The sequence below is a fragment of the Labrus bergylta genome, chromosome 4 (genome assembly GCF_963930695.1).
Source record: "Labrus bergylta chromosome 4, fLabBer1.1, whole genome shotgun sequence".
In the NCBI taxonomy this organism is placed as follows: domain Eukaryota; kingdom Metazoa; phylum Chordata; class Actinopteri; order Labriformes; family Labridae; genus Labrus; species Labrus bergylta.
Genome location: NC_089198.1, coordinates 22,868,541 through 22,888,054, shown reverse-complemented (window position 1 = coordinate 22,888,054; position 19,514 = coordinate 22,868,541). Strand labels below are relative to the sequence as shown.

The 19,514-nt window shown below is 42.2% G+C and overlaps 1 protein-coding gene across 1 annotated transcript in view; it reads right to left on the bottom strand.

Moving 5' to 3' along the window:
• The window catches only part of phlpp1 (PH domain and leucine rich repeat protein phosphatase 1), a 47,486-nt gene that overhangs the window by 2,796 nt on the left and 25,176 nt on the right, over positions 1-19,514 (bottom strand). The window contains exons 3-17 of the mRNA XM_065954099.1: positions 15,977-16,173; positions 14,840-14,965; positions 13,852-14,000; positions 7,937-8,083; positions 6,767-6,994; positions 4,981-5,183; positions 4,592-4,652; positions 3,887-3,982; positions 3,096-3,251; positions 2,561-2,761; positions 1,946-2,108; positions 1,693-1,823; positions 1,134-1,244; positions 463-657; positions 89-317 (exon numbers count right to left, since the gene is read on the bottom strand). Coding sequence (XP_065810171.1) covers positions 89-317; positions 463-657; positions 1,134-1,244; positions 1,693-1,823; positions 1,946-2,108; positions 2,561-2,761; positions 3,096-3,251; positions 3,887-3,982; positions 4,592-4,652; positions 4,981-5,183; positions 6,767-6,994; positions 7,937-8,083; positions 13,852-14,000; positions 14,840-14,965; positions 15,977-16,173 — 2,393 coding nt within the window. The remainder of the gene's footprint in view (positions 1-88; positions 318-462; positions 658-1,133; positions 1,245-1,692; positions 1,824-1,945; positions 2,109-2,560; positions 2,762-3,095; positions 3,252-3,886; positions 3,983-4,591; positions 4,653-4,980; positions 5,184-6,766; positions 6,995-7,936; positions 8,084-13,851; positions 14,001-14,839; positions 14,966-15,976; positions 16,174-19,514) is intronic.

Below are 19,514 nucleotides of genomic sequence, written 5' to 3'. Positions count from 1 at the left end.
ATGCAGTTTCTATCTTATGTACCATGTTGTTTTGCATGTGTACTGGATGCTTTACCTCAGTGATAAGGGACGTATGAAAGGATCTTACCTCAGTGATGATAGCCCTGTGCTGCCTGATCCTGCGGTACTCCTCCTCCAGCCCCACATTGTGCAGAAGTGACAGCGATAAAGGCTTCCCATCGCGGCACAGGATGGCCTGGCACTTGCCCACGTTGGCAGCCGTAAGGGTGAAGCAGCCTCCGGGGTCGGTGGGGTCATGGCGAATGTGACACAGAGCAGCTGAGCCACCCAGTTTCTGCCCGGCAGTTCCCAGTTTTCTATTGTAGTAAAGGAGGAGAGTCGTAAAAACTTCAGTCTTTATCAATGAACTGTGTGAAGTATTGTGCGTGTGTGTGCTAGAGATCAACAATTAACGAGGTCAGGAGTGAGAGAAAGAGCGGTGAGAAAATAGATGTGTTATACCTTTGCATGACGAGGAAGGTATTGGTCATGTAGTCCTCTTCACTCTTGGTCTTGTGGATCTCTTCGGCTAGCACGTCATTCATTGTGCACTGCAACAGGTAGGGCACTTCAACGTTCCTGTCCCCGTCAAACACACCGTACAGAGCCTCACGACTCCCGCAGAAACTGTTTACCGAGAGAGCTGCAACACACAGTCTGCAAATAAACACAAGAGAGGACACACAGTCATTGCTCCGTTTGAAAAAAAGAAAGCTTTCCGAGAGAACATCTTCCGTTCTCGTATTGATCATACTACTCCACACACTCAAAAAGCATGAAGATATAATGCCTTCTGTGATGCATTTGAGCGTACAGCAGAATCTGCATCATCGAAGCAGACTTGCTGATTGAACATCACATGGAAACGGTATGAGCAATCTGTTTCTCCTGCGTGCACATTTGTGTGTGGAATAGGCTATTCAGCTCGCACAGAGATGTTTTTGGCATGTGATTATACATGATTCATGTTTTCAATAAGCACCGCTTCAATGTTTTCCTTCATCTGAGTCACCTGGCTTTAACAATGTGAATCCCAAGAGGTTTGAATTAGTGAGGCCTCACCGGACTGGTAGTGATAGTGGGTGTTTCTCCCCCCCCCCACCACCACCCATCATTGACTGAATTGAACTCACTTGTTTTTGACGCCCGAGGCCTCTGTGTAACCATGACTCCACACAGCAGGCCCACCAGATGCCTCATTGGAGAAGGTTGGAGGCGGATCAATACGGAAACAGCGAATATTACTGAAAAATGACAAACAAGAAATCGTGAAAATCACTGTTTTACAAAGCGGCATAAAGATCTACTGTAATGACATCTTACTACTCTGGGCTCTTTTTCTATTCTCTCGGTTGAAAGGTGGTGTTAACATAACAGGGTTAATGGGTTAATATGGAAGTCAGATGGGACCTGAACATTACAACAGAAAAGCAAAAAACTGCATATTTACAATAATACATTCTGTGTCTGTAATTGCTTTGTGTTTTATGACTGTACCTTGTAGGTTCTCCTTGTTTAATACATTTAAATACAATTACACACAGAGAGGTAGTAGGAAATATATTGTTGGGAAAAAGGGAACAAAATAGTCGCCCTAAAAATGCAGGTTTGGTCTGATAAAGCAGAGTTACACTGTACTGTACAAACACACTGTTACCATGGAAATCCGATGACAAAGCAATATTAACATACTTGAGTTGTTCTAGGGTCTTGTGGTCCAGGTTGAGTCGAGGGTTTCCAGTCAGATCCAGCTCTTGAAGCTTGGGAGGCAGGTTCTCTGGTAAAGTGATCTCACTCAGCTCGTTACAGCTCAGATCCACACACTGACAGCAGAGAGGAAGAGATGTGAGTATAAACAAACAAACAAACAAACAAACAGACACTGTACATAGATAAACTGTAAATAGATATGCAGGGAGATGTGTTGCTACTACTACTGTCTTACTTTCATCTCCATCAGCTGCATGACCTCGGGAAAGACCTCGATGGAGTTGGAGTGGGCGATGAGTGTGTGCATTCGCCGGCAATTCATGATGGTGGTGGGCACAGTCTTCAGCATGTTTCCACTCAGGTCCACCTCCTCCAGTTCCTCCAACTTGGCCATTTTACTGGAGCAATTTAAGAACATATTGATTTATAGATTATCCGAAAAAAACAACAAATTATGGAGGAAAACTGGACACTTTCTTTACAAAGGGCAACTACAATTCTTAATAAATTTAATCAAACCAAGGGTTGGACTTTGTGTTTTTTTGTTTTGTTTTGTTTTTTACACTTTACAATATATAAATATATAGATAAATGAGTGATCTGCTGGCTTCTATAAAAACCTGATTAACAACCAGTAAGTTATCAGCAGATTGTATGATCTTTAAGAACGATAATAACTTTCAGCCTCAAATTTCTAGTAGCTGAGATCTTAGCTGAATAAAAAACAAAATACGATTAATAGATAATGAAATGAATCAATGCTCAAATAACTTGTAAATCCAGTCCTGATGTGCAGTTGAGTTTGCAGAGAGAAGAGTAAATGACACTCAAAGTTGAAGTAAAATCTTACCTTGCTGGGAACGTCTGGAGATGGTTGTAGGCCATGTGCAGAACACGAAGGTGTGTGTGGCCCGTTAGCATGGGAACACACTTATCTGTGAGCCGGTTGTTGGTCAGGTAGAGCTCCTGCAGGATGCTGTGGCTCTCCTCTGATAGGCTGGATGGTGGCAGGTGCTCCAGCTTATTAGCTGATGCATTTACACAACGTAAACTGAAAGTAAAAAAAAAAAGAAAGTTTAAACACATTACTGTAACTCTTTAGAGAAGGACATTTAAAAAGAATAAAAAGTGATGAGTCACTTTAATACAAATACCTTCATGGATTTCAGATTCTCTGACTCCAATTGAACCCGCCCTCTCTACCATCTTTGTCCTGGTTGGGTTTTTTTACCCTAACACCCTACCCCTTGAATATCTTGTCCTCAGTCAAAATCCTTTTCATAGTTTCTGTTCTCCATCTTCATAATACCATTCAATTTCCCTTCATGTAATCAACTGCATCAACAAATAAATCAAAATCAACTCCAGCTGGTGATTACTCCTACCTGTCAGATTTGAGGAACAGGTTGCAGGGAAGCTCCACCAGTTGATTGTGTTGTATGTCCAAAACCTCCAGCAGAGGGCGCTCTACTCTTTCAGGCAGCTTCTGCAGCTGGTTATGTCCTGCACTCAGCTTCCTCAGACTGTTGCTGCATAACAACCTGCGGCACAAAGAGAAGCACAGATGACTGGGTCAGAAGTGGAAGAAAAAAAAAAAGGATAGACTTAGATGCTAAATAATCCTTACACGGTGTAGAGATGTATGAGACAATTAGAGAAAGAGACAGGTACCGATATTGGTAAATAGGGACAATGTTGGCAAGCAGATTAGATTCTTCCATACAAGAGAAGGTACAAATTGTAGCAGCCTAAAAAAAAGTGAGGGACACGGGGATGGAGCGGCAAAAATGAGGATGTGAAAGCAGAAAATAGCAGCGCCTCTAGTGGAGACAGTAGCTGGAATTCATCATCCTGACACTTATTGGGTAAAAAAATACATCTGCACACAGTGAAGGGGAACAGAAAAGAGAAATGAATAAAAACAAGAGTGAAGCAGAGGTAAAAGAGGGTTGGTTCAGCAGGTGTGAGACAGAGGGAGAAGGAGGAGGTGAACTGACCTTCTAAGAGGCTATATAAAGAGTAAGAGAATGGACGAAGGCCGCAGAGGTTACAGGCTATCTGTGTGATTTACGAGGCTCTATGGGGGATAGACGACTGGCCGGCAAAGGGCAGGGAGAATAATGCAGCACTGTAGTCCATTTACAGACGTTCGGGACACATCCACAGGGAGACTCACCGCGCTGGGAGCTCAGTGATGAGGTTGTGGCTCATGTCCAGAACTTCTAGTTTCTTTGCTTCACACAGCCAGTCTGGAATGGACTCCATGTGGTTCCTACAGGGGCGGAGAGGAGCATGATGATGATAAATTGTGTGCAGTTTGTAAAGCGAGATACCTAAAATGAAATATGAAAAATGCACCGGGATGTTTTTTCTATTCCCAAAAGTCCTGCTCTAAAAAAGTGTGAGACAGCAACTTCAGTTCTGCTTGAAATGTGGCTTCTTTTTCTGTTGCAATAATCCACATACACTTAACAAGTAATTTCAATCTCACCCCTGCTATGTTTGAAAATGGGACGTGGAGATTAAAAAGCAAAATCATTGTTTTCATAAATTAGAATACAAGAACCCCTCTGTCTTTTATGCTAACAAAAATAGCTAGCTATCTACAGTAGCATGATTTTTCATTGATGTTGATTATAGAGGGTGAAGTGTGAAGGGTTAAGGAATGACAGCCCAACTCTGACATATGATATCAAAACATTTGTCAAAGATTTGTTTGCAAGGTATTTGGCTCTACAAGTTTAAGATCATTCTTGCATCAGTCATTTTCTTTTTAATCTGTGTGTGTGTGTGTGTGTGTGTGTGTGTGTGTGTGTGTGTGTGTGTGTGTGTGTGTGTGTGTGTGTGTGTGTGTGTGTTGATTTGTGTGGATTTCGCTCACCTCGAGATGTCCATGTAACTAAGATTGGAGGGCACAGGAGTGACATCAAGTTGTTGTATCTCTGTGGAGAGAAATCCAAACACATTAACCTACAGCAAGGACAGACGTGCTCTATTACAAACGCAGGTAGAATGAAATGGAGAGATGCGTTTGGAGTGGGGGTGGGGTGAGATGACAAGTTAAAGAGGTATGATTGAAGAGGGACAATCAGTCTGCGGCACTGATGAGAAAAATTAATTCATGGCAAGAGAGAGAGAGGGGGGGGGGGGCTTTGAAGAAAATGAAGGAATACAGGAAATAACATGAGTGATATCAGGTTTAGAGAAAAAGATTCAGTGAGGTGGTGTTTATGTGAAAGAACCACACTGTTATGGTTTGCCATAACCCACCGTTGTTGGAGGCGTAGATGCCTTTGAGCAAGCAACCCTTGGCCTTGAGACTGCTGATGTGGTTCCTCTCGCAGTGCAGCACCTCCAGCCTGGGGAATACTGAGGCGTCCAGCTCCGTCAGCCTGTTATCCCTCACATCCAGCTGGGTCACGTGCCGCAGCAGGTCAGGCTCATCTGGCACCATGCTGGAGATCTTATTCAACCTGACAGGGGGGAACAGGGAAGAGGCTAAGGTTCAGCTCCAATTGGATAAGGTTGAACTGCACAGGCTGTGGCCTTTCTTGTAAAGCAGGGAACATGCCTCAGGTGAGGGCTGATATACTGTGCACCTCCTCGCTGCATTGTGCACAACACACATGGAAAAGTGAGCTGTGAATCTGTTGCACTTTAAGGGACTTTTGTGTGAACTACGGATATCCTGGTTGATGGTTTAGATTATTCAATAATTATTAAATATTCCGTAACTATATCATACTGAAAGTAAAGCAACTTCCAGTCAGATGGGTGCTGTTTGTCATGACTGAAGGGCTTCTGATAAAATGCTGTTAGGATATACTAATGATATTTTTTGGGTCATTTAGCCTTTATTGGACAGGAAAGAGAAACGCTGGGAGGAGACAGTGGAATGACATGTAGCAAAGGGCCGAGGTTGGATTTGAACCAATGGCTGCTGCGTTGAGGATTATAACCTCTGTACATGGGGCCGTGTGACATAACCGCTAGGCTATCAGGAGCCCCACTAAAGTGCCTTTGAAAATACCAACTACTGGAATGTAGTTAAATGAGGTATTTCACGGTGACATATTTGTATGTTAGTCTGCATTTATTTCCTTTTCTAATAAAATAAAAAAGCTCATTAACTAGTACGGCAAGTATTTAATGATCCTTTTTATTTTAGATTGACATATCCATTGACATTTCCTTCTTAATGTTTTCATTTAGGAAAAGTTGGAAACAAAAAACCCTAGGAAAAACTTCAACAATAACAAATAAAAAAATGAAAAGCAGTTTTTTTTTCACATTTGAGAAAGTTGAGGCAGGAAGTGTTTTTATTTGTGGAAAATAAGTGACCGAAAAAATTAATCCAATATAACTTCTGTATTGATCAATCGTTATAATGATCAACTTTTAATCATCAGCAAACCGTTGAGATGACAACTATGTTAGTATTTTCTGCGTTCAGAATGTTAGAAAAATTACACAAATTAATTTTTCTTCCTGGGAACTTTTTTTTGTTTTGTTTTTAGCATTTTGATGTAATCTAGAGCAAACGGTTAATGAATCGATGACTCTAACTCACCTGAATGTTTACTAATTGTGTCAGCTAATTATTGAAAACATTTGCTTGAAATGGACGACCAGAAACAAGCTGCAGTGTGACAAAAGAATAAGAACTCACTCATCAAAGTGATCTTTGCTCAAACAGGTGAGACGGTCGGAAAATGTATTTACTGACCTTGTCTGAGCAAAGTCAGAAGGAGTGAAGTATTAACTGCAAAAATAGTGCAAGTCACTGCAGCTCTGCGCTTTAGCAAACAGTGGTTAGACACCTGATGGAGCCACAACAGGCAAATGATTTCCTGACTCCGTGCTGTCCTGTCTGCTCGTGTTTTGGCTTTCTCTTTGTGTTTTTGTTTCTATCATTAGGGGGATAACAGGTGTCAGGGAGTGTATTGCTAAGGATAAGCATGACTCAGGACTTTAAGTGATGCCGGTTCTCTACTTAACCTGTCGTATAATCCTATAATACATAATTGTTCATAAGATCCTGCAGACATTGTCGTACCTTAGATCGATGTGTTTGACTCGGAGCAGTCGGAAATTCTGCAGGGTGAGGGTTTCTAAGTTGTTTCCAGCCATGCACAGCTTCTCCATAGAGGTCAGCTGCTCCAGCACCTGGGGAACGTGGCTGAACTGGTTAAATGAAAGGCCCAAGTAACTCAGCCTCTGAAGGGTCCCCAGCTCATTGGGCAGCTCATCCAGACTGTTGCCATCCAACAGGAACGTCTGCAAACTGAGAGAAAGAAAGCAGATTAGGAAACAGACAACAAACAGCCTGGCTCAGTGACATTATGCCACTTGATCATAGTCAGTTTACTAGTCGTCCAGAAGATGGCAGTAGCAGTATGCATGCCCTACTGGACACTTGAGGAATTTCCAGACATACCAGATCATTCCTGCAGATTAAATTCTCATCCAGCTCTGTTTCGAGCTGCATACCTGTTTGTTAAGTTTCAAATGAGATCTGGAGCACATGCACTATCCATATGGCAGCTCTGACCCAGCTACAGCATGACTCCTATTATAATGGAAAATCCTTATTTTCATGGCAGGCTGAATAATAAGGTTTAATACCCTTATTTCAATGAATGTCAAATATATTCATATGTTTATGATACTCCTTTAAAGACTTGGCTTTCCACGGGCAAGGGTGCTGATCCTGGAGCTTAACATAAAAAATTAAAAAGCTTTCCATGAGAACAATCCCCATGAGGGAAAAATGTTTTCTGGCTGGCAACACTTGGAAATGTTGGCCTAGAAAATAAAATAAATCTGTGATTTGATCCGTGGGGTGAACCCAATAACCTCTAAACCCTCAGAACAAATGGACATCATTTATTTTGAAAAGTAAAGTCAGTACATTGTTCCTCAAAGAGACAGAAATAGTTAAACTGTAAAACAATCCTCAAGAGAATTGTTGCACCAAAATACTAAGAGTGAAGTTGAAAATTGAATTCTCTGCTTATTAACATACTAGTCTTGACAAAGAATAAACAGCTGAGTAATAGGACAGAAAGTAGAATAGTGTGAACACATGTCGGAACTTTATAATCTGGTTTATTTCAGCATCTAGTTTATCAAACATTAAGAGTTTTTTTAGGTTTCATTTTGTTGGCTGTCAAAGCCAACATCTGGTCTGTTTCCTCAACAACTTGTCCCGTATCCTTTTACTCACTTGGTCATGGCTCCCACAGAGCTGGGGACAGAGGCCAAGTAGTTACAGCTGAGGTTGACCTCCGTCAGGGTCGGGATGTCACAGATGGCCATGGGGAACTGACCGAGGTGGTTGTTGGACAGGTTGAGGCTCCGTAGACGAGAAAATCTGGAGAAACCCAGATGGAGAGGAGAGAGTATTAGCGAGTGATTGGAGATGTTGTATCTTGTCAACATGAATATTTTAAAAGAGTGGAAGATATTCATACATATATTAATGAATGTATTTGCAGGCGACGTAGCAAAGTGTAGCGTACAGAGAATTTTGTTTAAGTGAAAACACATGCAGTTAGTTCCAACAAGCTATAAACAAAGCCTGCCTTAAGACTAGGACTAAACCTACACATGTGATTGTTGAGCAAACAAGTGCAGCATTGACGTCTGTGTTGTTCATTCAAACAACAGTGACCGATGGCATTTGGCAAGGTGTCCTATGACAGACCAGTGACCTTCAGAGGGGTTAGCCCCTCAGGGGGGGGAGGGACCAAGGCAACAGGCTGGGTAAAGAACTCTCTCTCTCTCTCTCTCTCTCTCTCTCTGACTTTATTTATCCATCTACTCACATACAGAGACACATGCAACCTTCTATCACCTTTCACATGCACAGAGAATGCAGATAAGGCAAACTGCAGATGGGCATTGTGTCATGATAGCATGGCAGGCAAGGAATGCAGCTGCTTTAAACAGCACTACTTGATTTTCCTCCTTATGTACACACACACACACACACACACAAATATGTTTCTCACACGCACACACAGTGTGTCATGGTGATGGATAAAAAGGCATCAGACACGTCAGGGCTATTGATTAGGATGGCTAAGTAAATCCGACTGAGGGTGACTCCTTCAGGCAGGCAGTGTGTGAGTGTGTGTTGGGGGAGGGGGGGGGGCGGCTGTGTGTGGGAGAATGTCATTCCAACCAAACCATTAAATCAACCTCTGCAATCTGCTGAGTAACGCTCATTCCCCCCTCCTCAGAGGCTCCGCTGGTCTGTGTCATCCTGTCCTATCATTCCACTCTCTGACTTACATCCATACTTCATATTTTTCTACTGTTGCTCTTGGGTGTTTTAAAGCTCCTAAAGCAATTGTAATAACAACAGCAAAAGACAACTACAAAAAAGTTACAAAGAGAATTTATTATCCAAGTATTAAGCTCATCCCTTTGATTTGAAGGCCTCTTTAGCTCATGATATCTGAGCTAGATGCCAACGACATACGAGAGACAAAGATAACGACTAGGTAGTGAACATAACGGAGATTATTTGATCAAGCTCAAAATACAAAAGAAACCAACAAATAGCCAGAAGAATAGAATACATTGGACTAACATGTGGAGGTGATGTGGACTAAGAAAAGTCTGAAAATGAAAGTTAATGCTGCCCAACACATATAGCCCATAGGCTATTTTTGAGCCTCTTTAGGGCCACTGAAGCAAACTTATATTTCATCAGGGGCAAGTGCCCTACCAGATTTTTGAAATCTGACATGTTGTTTTTGTTTTTATATCTTCATTTTATTTTCTACCTATCATTTTGAATTTATTTATTTTAATAGGGACAATGCAATTTAACATAATTTCAATACAAAGCATGAAACTGATGTGCTGCATAAAGAGTATACAGCTATTGCTAATTTCCAACTCGTGTCCCCAGTCGGGCCTTTGTGTAAACAAACAGATTAATATGTACAACTTTCGGTTACATAAAACCCCATAACACGATATGAGGATACATTAAAATACATGTACAACAATACAAATGCTATAAACCACTTTAAAATAAACTTTTAAGATAATATTTAAAAGAGGGTAAAGCTCTGGCTTGCTTTGAGCCAGCATTTCACCTTTTCGTAAAATATGTTAAGTCCGAGATTCATTTTATTTCAGGTGGTAATGTGTTCCAAGTGTAACAATATTCATTGCTACATTTTTAGTGTTTAAGTAGTAAAGTATTGTATAAATCATTTTTATCTCTAAATTGTACCTGAGCACTGTAATAATGTTTGCATACTTATTTATTTTTAACACCAGTTACGCTGTTCAGAGGGCGGTAAGTTGACAAAAGTAAAAAATCATAATGATGCTAGCAACTACATGATCATGATGTAGACCACAGGAAGAATAGCTGAGCTCTAGGGTTCAGCTAATGGGGAGCCTAACAAATGAACAAATGATGATGACGTAGACACTGCAACATGCAGAAACAACAAAGTCCATGTTTCATTTTCCTAATAAAAATACTTTGTGGTGTAAAACGCATGTTACTTAGTATTGTTGTAGTTAATGGAAATCCAATATATAGAAAATTAAGTCTTGCTGTTGTGTGAAAGTAGTGTTGTAGTGTAGTGTTAAACACTTGAACAGAACTATATGCCACATTGTCAACAAGAGCTGAGCACAGCTAAAGTTCTAAACCCCGAATCGACCCTGAGGATGCGGTCACACTGGCCATCCGTACCGTGCCCAAGCACGCTTCACCCCTAAAGTCCAGTTAGTTTGATCAGTGTGACGGCACGGAGCGCACACACTGGCACGGTACACTTCCTTGGCTCTGGCACACTTCGGAGAGGTGTGCTTCATGCACGCGGGTACACAACGCTGACAGCCTTCATTATAAAGAAATCCGGAGTTTCATGGCTGTATCTGACTAAAATGACTCAATGTAAGCCACAAAGTAGCAGTCATGTTCTCTGTGTTGTTCTCCGATTAGATGCTGCTGACTCGCCCGCGCGTCTATTTTATTTTTATTTAATTCATTTATGGCTGTGTCTGATTAAAAATGGCTTAAAATAAGCCGCAAAGTCAGTAAAGTAGCTGTCATGCTGTCTGTGTTGTTCTCCGATCCCTTTCTCTCTCTCTCTCTCTCTCTCTCTCTCTCTCTCTCTCTCTCTCTCTCTCTCTCTCTCACACACGAGATAATCGTGCTTAGGCAGGGTAAGTCCTGGCCAATGTGACCGCGGGCCGTGTCGGCCAGCGGGGGAGTGGTGCAGCGGGGGTCCAATCGTGCTTGAGTACGGCACCGTTCGGATGGCCAGTGTGACCGCACCCTAATTCACACCATCAACTTCACAAGGTGATACTATGCTAAAGTTGTGTTGTTGTGCTAATGGCAGAAAATGCTAATGTAGGTTTAAGTTGTTAGTAAATGTTGGTTTTGTCTTCTCTTGGTCTTATTTGGTTTTGTATATTTTCAGAGTTTAGATTTTCTTTCAGTTTTTCTTCCCTGGTGTTGCTTGTTTCCTTAGTGTGTTATCTTAATGTCTCCTAGTTTAGTCTTTGGTGTTTCCTGTGTTATTTTGTAATTTGGTATCCTTGTGTACCTCTATGTTCTAGTGTGTATTATTGTTGTAACATTCTCTTGTCCTGTGTCAGCGCTCCAGCTTTGTTTTCCTCCGTGTTGCAATTTATTGATCTGACCTGTTTTGAATTTTGTCTTAACCTTTTGCCTCCCGTCTTGGATACCTCCGCCTGAACTGTTTTGGATTTTCTGTGTACGGACCTTGCCTGATTAAACAAACTGAACACTGTCTCGTGTCTTGGAGTCCTGCATTTGGGTCCATCATTTGGGATCAGTGTGACAGTTGTTAGTAAATGTTGTTTCTGTCTTCCCTTGGCTTTATTGAGCTTTTCAGTCTATTCTTTGGTGTAAAAATGTTGGTTTTCTGAACTATAACATTTGCTGTGATCATCCTTGTTCCCAAACTTTGTGAGAAGCTGTCCTACAGCTCTGATAAACCCACTGTGAGCATCGAGCCGAACACCAAAGAGCTCGTACATAAGTGAATCAGTTAGTATGTGATCATAGAGGAGTAATTTAGTCAGCTAAAATCCTGGATATTTTTTAATTCATGAGGTGAACAGACACATTACTCTGAATAAATCATTGTGAAGTTGCTCTGTGTTTGCTGAATATGTAAATAAGTAAATGCTCGCCTCAGTTTTCACTTTATTTACTTTATAAGGGGACATTTTGTCTATATTACATTTTAAGCTTCTGCTGCTGCCCTGAAGTGGCCAAAAAAAAAGAAAACCTCAATTAGGCTAACGCGACTTGATCCTTTTCTCTTGGCCTTACATACCCCCTTTCATCTCATATTTAGACTTTCTGCCACAATTCTGTCAACGTTTTCCACCCTGTCCTTTATATCCATTACTTTTATGTCCTTCATAACTCGCTAAGCTATCATACATATGTAAATAAAGAGGCCAAGGGTTCAATCATATGCATGGAACATTAGTTATCCCCCCACAGTGATCAGTGACCTCTGTCTTACAAGAGAGATGCATGCTGGGTAGAAAATCCCATGCCAGAGGATAGAGCTAGTATCCCAGACAACTGATTATGCATATCTGATTGGCAAATCACCCACCAGTTAGTATTTGGCCAGAGAGAGAGAGAGCGAGAGAGAGAGAGAGGCATGTGGCAGGTTCACATTCCAATCCTCTTGGAAAAATACAAAGCACCCTGACCCCACGTTAGATGTCAGAGAATGCCAGTGTTTATACTGAAACAAAAACAGACTCTAAAACAACTGTCCACACCAAAATACACCAAAACACCCACATTCACTGAGGCTGCGCATGGAATATTCAGTTGTTTTTTTATATACTACAGATCTATTCAGTCAGTCTCTCAGAGGCAAAGCAAGCACTCAAATAACTCTGCTTCACGTTTCTGTCAAATCGCCTCTATTTTCATCAAACTATTCCTCTCTTTCTCATTACTGACCTCTTTTTCTCTCATGCTGGGTCAAATGCGGATGAGCCTACTTAGGTTTGGCAGAGCTAAATGGATGTTATCTCGCTTGACCAGCAGGGGAGCTATGCACTCAGATATACCACTAGGTATTTCCCATTGCACTGCCCCCCCGAGTCATTGTTCCCTTCAGAAATGATTCCATGACAAAGCAACACAAAATCCTAACCTCATGCACAGCCACACACAAATATACATTCCAGGAAGTGCAGTCATCTTAAAAAAAATAAGGAATGCCATACTGTATCAAGGCTTGGTATGCGCTGACCCTAAATCTGTAGCCTGCAGCCACTTTCTCTGCTGCAAACAAGCAGGCAACCCTCTCTCCCTCTCTCACAGAAACACGGACACACTATTCTTCAGACATTGCTAGCACATAGTCAAGTATCAAATTTACACAATTTGTTAACTTACTGTATATCAAATCAAAAATCTTCTAGCAACCGTCTTTAGAAAGAAATGATTTAACTGGAATGAACATGTTCCACTCTATATAAGAATGCAAACACATGTGAATGCACACGCACACACACACACACACAGACACACACAGACACACACGTCTTGGCTGTGGGCTTTAATCTGGGAGCATGATAAGCATGCAGCAGATGGTGCCCGCAGAGAGAGAGAGTGAGGGAGGCCGGGCACATTAAAAGCTTCCCTACAGACGCATCTAACCTTCTGGGCTCTGGGCTCGTTTGGCCTGGCCTGGTACAGCACAGCCCTGGCTAGCCTCTTTAGTCCCTGTGTGAGCCAATGGCCCCAGTCCTAGTCTGCTCAGGTCGATTGCTTGCAAATTGCCGGCAAAATCTAAAGCTGTCCAAAGCGGCCAGCCATGACCTGCTGTGTCTGGTGAAGCCTCGCTGTGTAAGTGTCTCGTCCCTCCCCTCCCCGTACAACGGCTCCTGTTGTGACCGAATTATGCTAAGCTTCGCAAAAAAACCCCTCAAGTCTCATCTTGCCTGAACGAGCACATTCAAACTGTCCTGAATGATCTCCTTGCCTCTTCAAGCCCGTCCACTCCTTTACAATCTTTCACTTCTCCCCCCCCCCCCTCCTTCTTTCATTATCAGTTTATCCCCAGGTGTGTTTACTGTAGATTTACAGTGCCATTGTACCTCTGCAGCTGTTGCAGCCGCTGGTCTGCCGGCAGGAAGTTGTGTTTGAGGTTGAGGTGGGTGAGGTCCTGGCTGTAGAAGAGGTTGGGAGGGACTTGCTCCAGGCTGCAGCAGGACAGGTCTACAGAGTTGATTCTCTGGGACACCATCTAAGCAGGAGGAAAAAGAGGCGCAGAGAGGAGACAGATAGAAAGAGAAACATGGAGTTAAACAGGATTATCTCTCCCACACATGACTGTACTGGTTTACTGCGAGTGTGTGTAGCCTGATGGTGGCTGGTCAAATGTCATTTGGTGGCCAATCTTCTTAGGATTAGGGAGTAGTCGAGTGAAAGTCCTACAGGTTAGCGACCTAACCGCTCACGTTACATCATTGTGTAATAGAGTTAACTGCAGGGGAAGTAGAGACGTTAACCCTGCGATAACTTGCTAGATTTGTTTGTTTTTTTTGCAGACACCTACAAGCCGGCATCTAAATTGAAATGACAGTATTAACGTCCGCCCTGTCTTCAAAGGGGGAAAAAAATCTACACTCGAGCTTTTCAGAGCAGAGTTAGCTGGAGGCTCTGCAGGCGTCACTGCCGCACGTGCGGCTTCTATCCAGGCTTCTATTCTGAGTGGCCCTCTGGGTGCGGGTGACATGCATGTCCTTGTTAATATTTAGAAAAGAGGTTTTCTGGCTATGGCCTACTTGAGTTCAAATGAGAGAGAAGGGAGAGAGGGAGCCATGAGTGGTGTTTATATTAGTGAGTGCACCCAGAGACACTTACATGGTTAAACACTACAGAGTGGACCACAGTGAAATATGTGCCGTTTTCAATCCACTCAGTTCATGCAGGCAGCAGCGGGCACAGTGCCATATTTTCATACTTTATCTCGCAGTCAGGCATGTTCTGAAATACAATTCAGCTGACCCGTAAGTAATACATGCGAGCGTATGCTTATGCTCTCCTTCTCTTTCTGTAACTAGCATGCACACACGGTCGTACCTTGGCAGCGTGTCTGTGCCAGCGCAGGTGCTCCGTGAAGCTGTCAAAGCTGACGTAGTAGGTTTGACTCTGAGGCCCCGCCGAGCTAAAAGCCAGGCAGTGATTGTGCTTCTTCACCTCCTCCACCTGCAGCAAGAAACACACACAAACATACACACACATGAGTGGTAATACTGTCTGGAATACTAACATCTTTTGACCCCCAACTGAATAGAAACAATAACCTCCATGCCTGAAGATTAAGAGCTAGAAAATGTCTCCATGGATTTGCTTTTATTGGAAACTGAATTTTAATCAAAGGACAATACATTCATTAAGTTTCTAACCGCTTCCTCTTTAAGAAAAAAGATGCTTAATGACTTGTGGAAATACATAATACATAAGGCTAGCATGAACACGTGTGTGTGTGTTATGTGCAAGAACAAGTGTGTGGGAAAGAAAATCTTTTGAAGACACGCAGAGTCACACACACACACGCACATGTTCTCTGTGAATGAACTGCTGACTAGTTATGGTGCATGACTCGATGTCTAACATGCATGCACACAAACTCACCTCACAGACAGATGCAGAAGCAGCGTGTGCAATGGATGGCTGACTAGAGGTCATGTGTTGTGTGTGAAATGTTTATAAAGTGGGTGTGGTAAGGGTGTACGGAGCGTCCTCTGTGCCAGGTTGTTCTGGCACACAGTGCATAGAGCTGGTTTAGTGGCCTTGCAGGAATGGAGTTCCATAAAGTAGTAAAAGGACAAAGGTCGTATTTTTTAGCATTAAAGCAACTCTCACCTGTGAGCTAAAAATGGACAAAAAGAATCCCTGCAGATTACTAAAATCATTTCAACCTGTCTTGCACCATTTCTCTTTGACTTTGGGCTAATATCACAAAGTAGGAAGCATAACTAAATGTCTCATTGAAGGACAAGCAAACAGGCGTTGAAGGTGAAACGTCAGAAAGGACAAACTTTACTGCAGCTGTATTTGCAGAGGGAAATAAGAGGGACGTTATCAGGTCATATTGTGCATTTATGATCCCAGGCATTTATTACATAACATGACGAAAAAAAAAAGTACAGGAAGAGAAGAAAATGAGATCACGCGAGAGCTGTCATGCCCTACTAAGGTGTGTGTCACACGTACTTTTCCTCCAATGAGCGGCAGGATGTGCATCTTCCCAGTCTGGCTCTCCTTGACGGAGGAGACGATGAGGCAGGTGCCGCAGAGGATGACCTGCCGTCTGGTCCAGCGGTTGACTGGCAGCTGGAGCTTCCCTTTCCGAACATTGTACGTCCCTGACAGCTGGACCCGCTCCGAGCTCTCAATGCTTTGGGGCTTCCCTGGAGCAAAGGAAGAGAGATGGTATCTAGTTAGCAGTGAAGCCTTGACCTCAATACAGGTCTCTTCAATTATTTGGTACTGTTTGAAGAAAAGAATGAGGGTGATGATGAAGGCTGAGAGACTACAGCCCTGCTAAGCAGCTCTTGTCAGACTGAACTTTCATGCTGATTTCAGCATTAGAAAGATGACAGCTAGAGCATGCTGATGTTCAGAGAGAATGATGTTTTTTTTATGTTCTACATCTGAAGTTACCAAGCTGGCATGCAGAATAGGCCATAGGAGTGTTAGTTTTATAGATATTTGGTAATAAAACAAATGTGTTGGATGAATCAGAATGTTTAGCTAATGGTAGCGTAAGGATAATTATGCTCATTTTATCCTTTGAGGGACAAGAATGTGTTAATTAAGTTCACTGCAATGCATTTACTAGTTAAAAAAGTAACTACATTAGAGGGTGTCATTAGGGTGCATCATCAGGGAACCATGTATGTCTGCAAAAGACAGCGTGAAGCTAAATCTAACAGAGGTCGAGGTCTATTGCGAGATAAAGGAAAGCTTTGATTTATTGGTGGTGCTAGGTTCAAACGTTGTGCTCATTAGCCACTTTGTTTGTCATCTGGGGATACTTTTCTCCACACAAGTTCAATACAACTAATGTTAGGATATATCAGTCTGAAACAGCTGCTCGTGTGTTAAAATGACAAGTTTAAAAACAGATCTCTAAGCTAGTATGTAAATAATGCGACAGAAGAGGAAATATGCCCACGGCGGTTAGCAGAAGTGCTCTCAACACAATACCCCCATGACACGAGGTTAGCATAACATCTAAACACGACGTTAGCACACGCTCGTCCTCCTTTCGCGCACTCAACAGAACAGTCTGGATTTGTATTCACTGCAGCTCTATATTAATTGCGTCTCAATTTCAATATCAGCTGCACCTCTTCTAAAGTATGCTCCTGTCATTTCTGAGCAACCTTTTTTTTTTTTTTTCAGTTTTCCCCCATCTGTGTAGCTCTCCTCCATGTCCTGTTCCCTTCGCTTCACGCACTATGCTGCCAAACCTGACAGTCAAGGCTGCTTATCAGGCGTTGTGTCAGCCAGGCCGCCTTATCGTTCTGTCTAAACAGCCACCTGCTTTCCGTCTACATACACCTCCGCAAAAAAACTCCCCGGGCTGGAAACCCCCCCCCCACCTCCCTGTTTTGTTTTTTCTACCTGCCTGGCTGCATAGCCATTGGTTTCTCCATCCCATCTATGGCTGTGTGTTTTTTTTTTAGGTATTTGCATCCATGATGGTGGAGAAGAAGTTTCCCTTTCCAAGCGGCAGATGGCCTCAGAAAATGTCTCACATCTTGTGGCCTACTGTAACCTGGCTACCTCCATCTTGCAGTGTGTCTTTCACACTCGTTTTCGGTTGACTCCAGACTTCAACAGCAGGGAGGTGGAGGTGAGTTAAACAGAGGAGGAAAGAGTCTGTAGGGGCGAGCAAGTGCGAACTAGCAAATGCTCCCATGGCTTTAAATAATTCAGGCCTTTCACATGCCAACTGTAAGTCTAACACAGCGGAGTACTCTGCTGCTGCGCACTTCTCTCATCCATCACACTCAGCAGAGTTTTCAAACGTTCTACGCTGAGGTCTGCTTATTTAAGGTGATGTGAGCAAACCTGAGGTCATAACAATGCATTCATGTTTCACTCTAGAGACAGCCACTAACATATACACTGATATATAGAGTTTTACACAAAGTGGCAATCATAACATTTTAAAAAAAACAAAAAAAAACCGCACAGTCAGCCACTGAGCGCTGACCTTTCCCTTGCGCTGCGGGCTAATCTTTTGTTCACAGCAGAATCAATAGCCTAGTTTGCAAAAGGATATTTGCTTTGACCAAAAGCTGTGAAAAAAAAGCTGTGTGTAACATAATACACTTTTTGTTCAATGTTGATCATGAGTCATGTTTGACTACAAAAAAAGAAACTGTCTGAGTGAACTAAGCAGAAGAGACTAACAGCACGTTGAGGAGCAGCAACCTCTGGGCAGCTGTGCATGAGAGGATGCCGCCATCTTACTTTCAAAAAGTGAGTGACTTGCGTTGAACAAGTTAAGACCTATCCAGTTACATAAATAACAAGCAAGTGACCAAAGCAGTGCACTCCAGCATCAACATGTATTCCAAATGAAAAGGCAATCTCTAGAAATCCAGCTTACAAAATAACAATGAAGAAAAAAATGTAACATCCACTTGTGTCCAGACTTCTTAAACACAAGTTGCCAGTTAATGAATGTAATGTTCATTTAAGCACATGAGGACTATTAATAGATCTGCCTCAAGGCAATGGCAACTTTTTGGTCCCAACAATATCAAATGGAGCTCGCTGTGCACAAAGCTTTGAAGCTATGAAGGATATAAAGTAAATGATATTGAATGTCACAGAAGCACACATCTCTTTTGAATCATTTCTCTCTGTGCGCTGGCAGCCTGCCTCAACTCCACAGCAGCAATCAAAAGCTGGCAATCCTACATTAGGGATTAATATGGATAAATATGTTTTAATGAGCCATCAGCACATGAAAGGAATCTTTTATATATTACAAATGATGTTCTTAAACTACAGTATTTAGAGGTTTTGGGTTTTTGCTGAAACTGCATTTTTCAAAATTGCAAAAACACTCAAAATGAATACTATGTCATTACTTTTTTTTACCTATACAAAATTCCACCCCCCCCCCCCCCACACACACACACACACACACACACACACACCCACACATACTGTTGATCTACACTTTCATTCAATTGCACTCCAGAAACAAGTGGAGTAAAAAAGGAGCAAACACTCCTGCAGGTTGTAGCTCTCTTTAAAGGGTCATCATTAACATCCACTCCACATGAGATGCTATTAAATGACTGTATTATTGTGACGATGTGTAACCTTGTGAGTGGAGCGTGGCTGGCAGCAAAATGCTGAATGTTTTATTTTAGGAAACACGTGAAGAAGGAAGAGGAGTGCATGACCTTAAGGTTGTATTTTTAAAACCTGTACGTCTCATTTTCACACTTTTGACTATGATCATGGGAATGTTTCATACACAATGACTGATGAAAGGTAGGTGGTTAAAACAAAGCCTTAAAACAAAGAGCATAGGATAACATATGAGTGGTCAAGACGAGCTAAACTAGGGACTTAAGATTATGCTACGAGGAAACACAGCGAAGGGAAGATAAGGAAGCGAGAACTCTCAAACCAAAATTTAAGTTTCAAAATAAAAAAGAGATGACATCTTGCTTCCATTTAGATTTCCTTGAAGATTGAGGCTTCTTCTTAATGTGCACTT